Here is a 10,523-nt window from a genome sequence, read left to right as displayed (position 1 = left end):
ACCCACCGGCGGTGCTCAGGTAGGGCCGGGCCGGGCGGTGGGCGGATGGGTGGGCTGCCGGGTGGTCTCCTCTGCCCCAGACCCGTCCTCTCCTGCAAGCGTGGGGGCTGCTGGCCGCTAGCAGGGGCCTTCTTGTAACGGGGCGCGCTCCCTGGGCGCGGCACCCATACCGGTGAACATAGCTCAGTTCTTCAAAGCACAGGTATTTATTTTAAAGCCATTCCAGCGACTGTACACTGAGCAGATGCTGGACTGGGATGCCCCTTTCTGGTGACAGTTAAAACCAACCAAAACCCTCTGCATATTTGGGGTTTTTTTTGCTATCTCCACAGTCTGCCACCATAAATTGTGAGATACCTTCTGTAATTCCCCCCCTCCTGTGCCCAGTTTCTTCCCTCTTGCCTGTAAATGCAGGATCCTTCAGCAATCTGTATGCTCAACATGACATCCAGTCCTGCTGATTCCCGACAGGGCTGCTGGCAGGGGCAGGCAGAAGCAGGGGTGGGGGCAGGACCCGAAGATTCTTTTCTTCCAGTTTCAGATCTCTGGATAAATATCCTGTATTTGAAATAGGTGTATCCCAACAAAATAAGCTGATCTGCAGATAGGACTGCCGATACGGCAAGAAGTGAATGAAACGGAAAGCAAAGCCTCTTGGCTGCTCCTCTGCCTGAGCATTTTGTGTGCTGCTCTATTCTTGTGAGTAGGTGTGCATGTGAGGTGCCAAAGCTTCCTTCTCTTCTCTGGCATCACAGCAGCATTTGGCTGTTCACAAGCAAGGTGCGTCTTGGAGGACCGGTGTTGGGTGGTCCATGGGGGAAGGCGTGACAGCATTAGATCTCAGTCCCCTGGTTTGGTTTGTGGGTGCTAAATTCCCTTGTGCTACCAAAAACTGTAGCTGAGTTGCTTCAACAGAGGCCCGGATTAGGCTTGGCTGGAAGCAGAGCTGCCTTCCACGCCCGAGCAGAGGGTCCCTTGCTCACTGGTTGGTCTCCAGATCTTATAGGTTCTCTGGTTGTTTTCTTTGAGTCGTGTTTATGGCCATAACACCAGAAGCCCAATTCTAAAATAAGCTCCGATGGGCCAACACATGGCTGTCTTGAATTCAGGGCGACTTACTGGTATCTGGGGTTTGAGCGCTTGGAATTGGGAAGTTCAAGAAACTGACCAAGCAATTGGTTGAATCCATAAACGTTTGTGCTTTTCCCGGCATGTTTTACTCTAAAAATGGCTGTAGATTTTTATTTTCTCACGCTTTTTACAACTTAAGTTTTTCTGCCCAAAAAGACTGGTGTTAGGCTTGTTAGTAAAATTCTCTGAAAACAACCAGGGTTTTTTTCTCGTTGAAATGGGCAATTTTTATACAGAAGCTCTCGCAGAGTTGAGAGAAGTTTGGGTTTGGCTCTGGTGGATGCCCTGATGGAACCCTGGGACCTGAACCTGTGACTCAACGTGACTTAACATCCTGGAGATGTGAAAAAGAAATGCGTTAAAAGCATTTAGGTTCAGTTTAAATACATATGTATTGCTCCTGCTTCCTCAGAGGAGATAGAGTGCCCTTTAGAGTAAACAGGGAAAGATAAGGGGATGCTACTCTTGAACAGACCGCAGTTTCCCTGCCAGTGCCGCCTGCCTGCATCAGCACGCTTGGGAGCGGGCAGAGCATCCGCTCAGAGGGGTGGTTCAGCACGTCCTCCCCGAAATCAGGGGTGAGACACAAACTAAAGTAACCCTGGGAGATTTGTTACTGCTCTGAAGTGTCCCATATGGGACACTCCAGTAGTGAGCAGGCGTGGAGCTCTCCCTGGGGATTTTGTGCTTCTTTTTCTTCCTAGGATACGAGCTGTCCCCCCTGCAGAGTTCCCCTCCAAACAGAACTGCTGATGGAAGGTCTCCATGTAAAATCGCAGAGTAAAGATGTAGTTTTCGCTCATCTCATTTTGAGCACATAGTTTCTGTAAACAGCATTAAGATCGTTTAAGTGGGGTCTGCTGTTTGCTGACAGTGCTTCCTTTGGAGCTGTTTCTCTTGCATTAAGCTGGGCATGCGCACTAATATCTGTCTATGAAGTTGCGAATTAAGCTTGTTCTGCGTGTTGCCACCAGCTATCGGTACATGCACTGTTACCACTGGGCTCTCTGTCTCAAACAAAATGACGTAAAGTTCATGTCCTATCCTCCATTAGCAGTCTGGTACTGATTTGGAAATGGAAATACGCATGATGCATAGCTCGCATGTGGCAGTTTTTCTCTTATAAAATGTAATTTGTACTTGAAGGTATAAAAATTAATTGCAGCTATTAATATCTTTCTGAATTATGAAACTTTTTGTAATATGTAGCAGATGATCCAGGCAAAAAAAAAATGCCAGACAAAGCTATATGCTCTGTGCTACAAGGGTACCCTATAAATTGTGCAAGGTTGTTCCAGTAAGTCCCTATAATATCTACATATTAAAAATGCTATTGAGACCGTCTCTTTTAATGAATCCAGGTAATAAAGCTAGAAAAGATACTGCTGGAAAGCTGTATACTCTTCCCTACCACCCATTTTACATTTTGTTGCTTTCCAAAAAACTATCACAATCAGCATTTAAACTGGTGTTACTTGTTATATTAATTCAAAATGTTTTATTCTGTTTATAGACCAAAATAGTGGACGAAGAGAAAAATGAGAATGAACAAGAATTTAACTTCGAAAAAGTAAGTCAGCGGGACCTATCGAATCTCAGTATTTTAGTGTGCAGGTGTGTGTATTTATATGCTTGGGAAAGCTACGGTGGCAGCGATGAGAAACGCCTCTAGAAAAGGTTGTCAGTTGTAGCTGAGGATTTCCTAATAGGTAATTTTGGCTGTGTGCCGTGCCAGAGGAGGAGCGTGCTGGCTGTTGTCAACTGCTCTGTATGAAGAGAGGCATGTTACAACTCAGTGGCCTTTCTTTCTGCTCTTGCAATGAGAATTTGGGGAGGATCACTGCATGTTAGCTATGTAAAGCGATGTGAGTTCCTGTAATGTATAGCATAGCTCTTTCAGGCCCATGGTGTTAATCTTGGATTTCTGATGTCATGTAGGAGGGGAAAAAAAGCAGATGACTTTTTTCCATTTGTCTTTTTGTTCTCATCTGTTCTTACATGAGCTTAAGTAGCATTGGCCTTCTCAGATACTGATTTGTTTACAGATCTGTGCAAGTTTTATATGCCTGATCTCTGCTCAGAGACGTGCTGTGATCCAGTGAAATCTCTCACTGGAGATGCTGCGTGGAGCTCTGTAATGCTGACAACAGTGAGGATTTAACCACTGCCTTTAAAAAGATTATAAATACACCACTGGTTTTGCCAGGGTATTCTTGTACAGTGTCAACTATACATATGTAGGTAGTCAAACCACTTTACCATCTGCCCATCCGTGTTTCTCACTGGTTAAGTGCTCTGCAGCCAAGGAACGAGGATGCTCTGTAAATGTTGGGCGCTGTGGGTGGCATATTTCGTTGTTCTTCTCTGTGCAGCACAACATGATTCATTTTTATGTAGAGGAGATCCATTCCATGTGTTGTTTTATGTGAAATGAGTAGAATCGAAAATTGTCCCCATGACAGTCCTCGCCGTCCAGAGATTAGATGGACAGTGGTTAACTGTTCTGCAGTATAGCTCCAAACTCAGTTACTTTTATTTTATAGCATGCTGATTTCAGATATTAGCCAGGGTTTCTTTGGGAGTATGACTTTGTTGTGGTCTGTCAAGCGTTATTTTACAACAGGTTGGACAAATTATGAAATGCTTGCAATTTTCTGTAATGTTTTAGGCTCGTTTGGAAGTGCACAAGTTTGGAATCACTGGCTACAAGAAGCAGGAACAACGCGTATGGGAACAGGAGCGTGCTATCATGCTGGGAGCCAAGGTAATTGTCACTTGGTTTGTACTGGGCTGTCACCCAGCTGTTACAGTGCAGGAAAGTGGTAAAAAACACTGGGGGGGGTTGGCACTACTTCTTTAAAACACAAGATCCCCTGCCTTGATCGTTCTCCCACTTCATCCTTACTTTTACATTTTCTATTCTGCCTTGTCTATTTTCTGTAGACATTTGGAAAATTAATGTGGTTGTGTTATCAGAGATGTTGTTTAGATGAAATATGACTGATTGAGGTAGAAAACAACATCTACTAATTTTTAATCAGGCCATTCAAAACTAAATTGTTGGAGGGAGGGGCTTGCTTTTTAAAGCTTCACTCTCCCAGTGAGTTAAAGATGGAGGAAAATTTTCAGGTTTATTTATCATCAGTAGTGTAAAAGAAAAAAAAAATTTCTAGGTCTTTTTTGGGGGGTGGGGTTCTAGCTCAGTGTGTATGTGGAAACCTTGTAGGACTGATATAGAGCATAAACATCCCTCCCTACTGTCTCCACCAAGAAAGATATGGTTTCTCTGTGTCTACCTTGCATCCCTTAAGTCCCTTCCTCTCACCCAAAAGGAAATAGACCATTTCTAATGTTTCACCACCACCACCTGAAAAATATTTTCCATGCAAGTGTGTGAATATTTTTTGAACCTATTTGAAAATTTCTTCAGTGATATCCCTCCCAATTTTTATTGCAGCCCCCCAAAAAGGAACACGTGAACTACAAGACTTACCAAGAGAAAATGAAAGAGAAAAAAGCAGCGAAGGATGATGATGACAAGGGAAAGGTTTGTGTGAAATTTTCTGTATAAAAAGGCAGCATGTGAGAGCTAGCCCAAAAGCCTGACAGATAATGCCTCAGGTGCAGGAGGAGTGCCTGATCTTGACACCCGCTGCTGCCCATGGATTAGGTTCCTGGCTCCAGCAGGACTAACTTGATCAGTAAAAGCTGGTTGTGTGCAGTATGAAGGGCACAGAGTTAGGCTTGTGTTGTGGTGGGTTTCACTGCCTCATCCTTTGAGGCTGATAAACTGATGACACAAAATCAGCAGGTTTGGAGTTTTTTTCCTTGCCTCTTAAGGGAAAAAAATGGCGTTCAATTAAAGTTTGTTGCATGTTGTCTAACCACGGAGAGCCGGATCTTCAGCTGGTTTTATATCAGCACAATTCCATCTAGGATCTTGCTCATTATTTAAAGCAAGGGTGAGGTTTCTGTTGCATCCATCCTCTAGCATGGCTCATCTGGCTCCAAGCCTACTCCCTGCCCTCCCCATGGAGTCTTCTCATGTAGGTGGAAGCAGGCTGCGGGGCGGGTGGTTGCTCTATCAGCCTGGTTCCTGCCACCCTCTTTCCCAGGGGACCTACTTTTCCTCCTCTGTCACGTGGCTCAGAGTGCATCCAGTGCATGACCAGACACGGGCAAACCCTGTCATTTGACAGGTACGCTCAGTCAGGCGACTAGGCACAGCTGCCTGGGAGCAAGTCCATCTTTTGACCCAAGGATCTGTCACATGCCCGAGAAGAAAGCCTCTCTCCCCTTGTGTTGCTGGATTTGTGCCTCCTCACGCGGCCGGGGCAGCGTGTTGGTCATGAGAGGGCTGTGCTTTCCATAAGGTGACAGGAAGGGCTCTGGGCGCTCCTAGCAGTGCCCCCATAACGCATGGCATCACTTGGCCTGTTTGAAGGTCTCCCACCCTGCTTTAAATGCCTGCTGCTCCGTGAAGCAAAGGCTGCCGTGTGTTTTGTGTGCAGATGGTTGTTTAGCCAAGATGCTCTGTTCCTTTTACATTAAAATATGTATCTTTAAAAACAGGAACATAAAGGTGATTCTCTTAAGAAGAAGAAGAAAGAACAGAAGGAGAGGTGAGCTGTTTTTAACATGATTAAAATTAACTTGCTTTTACGTAGCCTCCCCAGTGTATCGCCCCTACATAACTATGCACAATCTTATACCAGAAGTCATGCAAATCACAGTGGAAGGAACTTCTCCAACTGCAGAAGAACTGTTAGTCACAAAACGGTGACCTTGCTCTGTGTCTAGCAGTTTCAAAGGCCTTAGTTAGGCAGCTTAACTGCAAATGTGTCAGTTCTGCCCCGGCATGTCTAAGGCTGCAGCTGGAACTGAGATGGATGGAAATCCCTGTGTGCGGACTCGGGTTATGCCACTCACTCAGAGCCCTGAGAAATAATTTTTGCAAAACACAAGCTACAGTATCCAGAGGCTTATAGTGTAGCAGGTTCACTGAAATGTGCTCTTTATCTTCTTTCTCTCTCTGAAAGTCTTAGTTTTTAAACTTCTTTTAAAACGTAATTAAATCTGTAGTGTGCTGCAAATTTTGAATGGCTATGCAGGTAATAAATGTTCTGGAGTCATTACCTGCTATGATTTGATATTCTATAATACCAAAGACTGATTGCATAAATAGGTGACTTTTTCACCATATTGAGCATTTTCATGAGTTTCTGGTGTTTTTCTTAATTCATTTTTTCCCCCTTCCTATTTCAGGAAGGCCAAAAGGAAGAAATCGGTGCCTAGCATTTGGCCTGCAGGACAAGTTGGAAAATTCAGAGATGGGACCTTGATTCTGCAAAGCAATGACATAAAGAAAATTAAATCATCTAAAGTTATCAAATGAACTTATGATACAGAGTGAAATGGACAATATGCATAAGATAGAATTCACGTTGCCACCAACATGGGCTTACAGAGCCTCTCGCTGTCCCACCATGTCCTAATTCTTTTACCTTATTTTTTGTTGCAGGATTTCCTATCTTCTCTTCTGCCTTGGGGAGAATATGAGAATTTACCATTTTATAAATAAAAATAAGACTTTTTATTAAGAAGGTTACACGGGCTATTTTTATTAGTCAATATGTGCTAAGGAAAGCATTTCACTTTCTAGAATTAACTTATTGGCTATAAGTAAAATATTCATTTGATCCATTGATGGATTAAAATATATAGCGCTCTGCTTTCATCTGGAAGGAATATAGAAAAAGCAACACCTTATTTGCTCTGAACCTGAAGTAGGTGTTCTGAAACACTTATCAGGCATACATCTGTTTCTGTATCTACAGGAATTGTTAGTTGATAGTGGAACTGCACAACAAACAGTTTTCCTGTCCAGCAAAACCTCTTAAGGTTTCAAAATTATCTGCTTTGGAATGAAAATGAGATTTTCTGAAATTTTGTCCCAGGTAAGAGTTACAGACTCAACTTCTATATCTCTGCAGAGATCTTATTACACCTGTAAGAGTGCTTATTTAAGTACTGTTTCAAATGGTGGTTTGGTGACTTGGTCGGTTCGTTTTTAAAAACAAGAACATGTAAGACTAAGCCAAATGAGGCGTAGACACTCACTAGCTACTGGTTGTTCATCGTTAACTCATGTTTGTTTTGATCAGTGTTCCCTTGCCTCATAAGGATTTTCCCTTTGTCAAAGGGAAAATGAAAATGAAATCTCTGTCAAAACCAAAGTTGTAGTGCTATTTGGATTTCAGCAATTTGGTGTTTCTGAAAGAACAGTTTTGTCCTCTGTAGCGAAATATTTTTTTGTTTTTGAGGTTGTGTTTCCATTAGAAACAGCAACAGTTAGTAACCTTCCAAAATGTCCTCTCCGTTCTACCTCAAGCTAAAGAAACTTGAATGTTTTAGGGGAAGGCAGAAATAAGGTTAACTGTTAAACGACAGAGGAAAAAGTACACACTGTGTTGTTTCTATGTAAGGTTATCTGGAGCTTGTTTGAATAGCTCTGGCAGTGAAGCAGGTATATATGAGAAGGGAAACAGCCCTTACTGGAGGAACTTCTAGGTGTATTGGTGAAATTCAGCGTACCCCTGTGGGCTGGGGAAGCCCGCTTCCTAGCTGCCACCTGGGAGCCTGAACAAGGTGATCTCTAACCCTGAGCAAGCAGTGAGGTCCGAGTCAGCTTGCAGGTAGCACAAGAACAGCAGCATAATCCTCTCCCCAAACAGCAAGCATGGGAGGCTGCCCCCTTCTCAGGATAAGAAAGTGTGCTGGGGTAGGGATAGCCACACCACAGAAAGGGATGCTTTCTCACACACTCCTTCTCCAGCACCTGAAAGTAAGGTGGAAGGTATGGGGGAAGTGCCCTGCCAGCTCAGAGAGGTCTAAGAGGAGGGAGAGGCCCCAGAGGGAATGAGAGCCAGGTAAAAAGCAGAAGGGAGTGTTTCTGGAGCCATGTGGGAAGAGGAGGGGTGTGCAGAGTTGGGTTGCTAAATACTGTTATCACATTTCATAATTGCATCATTCGATTTCTTCTTATTCAGTATCGGTTGCAGATTCAAACCAGAATTAACAATCCTATCTGGTTACAGACTTAGAGAAATGTCAAATCACGATTGCGTGTGAAGGTGTAATCACTAAGCAGAATTGAGTACAGAGCATCAAGACTTGTTGAGGCAACAGATGGGCTTTGGATGTTGCGGGATAACCTGTATTTTTTAATTCCTGGTTAATCCTTGAGCTCTGTTGAGGATTAAAGCGGCATAAACTCACTTCTAAAGTTTTGTTCAGCTGGCTTTGGGTTTTATGTGTTGTGGAAGTTTATGTCCTCAGTCAGCTCTGGTAATTTAAAGGGTTCACTTTCCACCTCCACAGCTCCCAAAAGCTGTTTAGGAGTGAAACTTGGTCAGAATGGAGTGTCTAATTTTTGCAGCCCTGGTCTCAAGCTTGTGAGCTCTGTTAAAGAAGAGTTGAAAAAAATTCAGTTCTTAAAATAAGAAGTTGAAAACTGAAATGCCAAGCTGACAGTAGAACATGAAAGCTTGGGGAAAAAATAAACAAAAATAAAAGCTTATTAAAAATTTTGCATTTTTCTCACTCGTTCAACATTGGTGTGTATGCATTATGAAAGGTTTCTATTATATGGTGATATGTTGCTTTTTTGTATCAAATCCCCAAGGGGATTTGAGCTGGCCATGCTACATCCTTGTAGGATGCTGTTCTCGGGTAAACACGGTACCTTCAGTCCTATTTTGTTACTAAATGCATTAACAAAAATGATAACAACCGACATTCGGCAAACAAAACTGTTGAGAACCTGTTACGCACCTAGTGTTTCTCTGGATGGGCGTGTGTTAGTAATTAACAGAGTATGTAAGTGTGTGTTCAGGCAGCAAGCTGTGTTGCTTTTGCAGCACGTACTGATACACGAAAGCCAGTGCTGACTGAATAACTGATTGATTATGGGCAAGGAAGAGCAGGGACCATCTTATTTTGCCCTCTACCTGCAGTCAAATAGAGGAATGAGGGATAAAGGAAGAATGCAAGGATTTCTCCTTATCTACTCTCTTTCGCATGCCTTTTCCTGTGACAGTTAACTTTATTCCCGTTTCCGCATATGCTAAAACCATTGTGATTATCCTTCCTCCCAGTCAAACCCTTTGCCATGAAGGAGTTGATGCCAAGTTGTTGTCTCTTGCAGGAAAAAAAAAAAAACGCGGCCATGATGGATGGTGTCTCCACAGCCTTGTCTGTACTTACTCCTGATTGTTTTGGCCGTGTTTCTGTTTCTTACCCTGGCGCTGCTGTTAGTGCGTTGGCCCGCTTTATTCTGCTTTATTAACAGACACTTATGAAGGTCGCATAGCTTCAATGAGTGCCTTTTTGCAGGGGCTGAGTGTGCTGCCTCTACAGCATTGCTCAGTCCCTCACGAGGTAGGGACTTGCACTCTGTCTGCACACAACTCTGCACACAACTCTGGCTTGATAGAGGAGTGCAGCTCCAAGACGATATGTTGTTTTAAACCATCTCCCAAAAGTTTTGTCTTTCCTGCCCTGACAAGCTTTCTGCCCAGTCTGACTTTTACACTTACCCAAAGGCCTTTCCAATCAGATCCTACTGGTGTCACAGTTATTTCCAGGCTCTGCTTACTCCAGTGTCAGAAATTTCTGGAGACTGGGAAATGACCCAAAGTGTCTAAGATGGGTTGGAGCTAAATAACACATCCCCAATTACTCTATAACCAACGTGAGCCAGAGCTAACGGAGTCGTGCTGAGAGAGAGAGGTGTTTCGTGCCACTGAATCCAGGGTATGCCTGACGTTGAGGCACAGATGGTTGCTGAGGGAGGACTCTTGGCTTTCTCCAGCCACCGGCTTATTCTTGACTGTGGTAACAAAGAAGGTATCAACAGTTAGGGTTAAGCGTGCGTCCTGTGCGAGCGCCTCATCTACATTATGACATAATACTTTTTATGATAATTTGTAATAATAAAGAGCGTACTGATGCTGAATTTGTTGGCAATGTTTTAAGAATTTATTTAGAAACTGTAAAACAGCATAAACTCATATGTCAGGTTTTCCAAAAGGGTAATAATAATACACAAAGTTTTAGTCGGACCAAAAGACAAAAAGCAGTTTGTTTCCAATTCAAAAAATACAAACGTTTGCTACAGGTACAAAATTATAAAAAGTTTGTATTTTCCTCTTGATCTGGTGACAGACACATACAGCAGAGATGTATATTTCACCAGCTCCAAATTCATATTAGCTATGGGAAATGACGATAAAGAAAAAAACGTCGTGGTTAAGAAGAAAACACAGAAACAACTTCTCGTCTTTCATTTAACCAGAAGTGAACACCGTTATCTTATTCCTTTGCACTTTTTT

The 10,523-nt window shown here is 43.2% G+C and overlaps 1 protein-coding gene across 1 annotated transcript; it reads left to right on the top strand.

The window, feature by feature from the left end:
- Window position 1: 1 nt before the first annotated feature.
- Window positions 2–6,679, top strand: LOC103921299 (chromosome unknown open reading frame, human C1orf131; the record flags this gene model as incomplete). The annotated part of the gene is made up of 6 exons (XM_009329244.1): window positions 2–19; window positions 2,645–2,701; window positions 3,800–3,895; window positions 4,589–4,678; window positions 5,704–5,753; window positions 6,397–6,679. Coding segments are annotated over 6 exons (441 nt in total), but the record flags the coding sequence as incomplete, so codon positions are not given.
- Window positions 6,680–10,523: the final 3,844 nt, after the last annotated feature.

This window comes from Pygoscelis adeliae, unplaced genomic scaffold, assembly GCF_000699105.1.
Source record: "Pygoscelis adeliae isolate BGI_AS28 unplaced genomic scaffold, ASM69910v1 Scaffold77, whole genome shotgun sequence".
Lineage (NCBI taxonomy): Eukaryota > Metazoa > Chordata > Aves > Sphenisciformes > Spheniscidae > Pygoscelis > Pygoscelis adeliae.
This window is presented reverse-complemented; position numbering and strand designations above follow the sequence as displayed.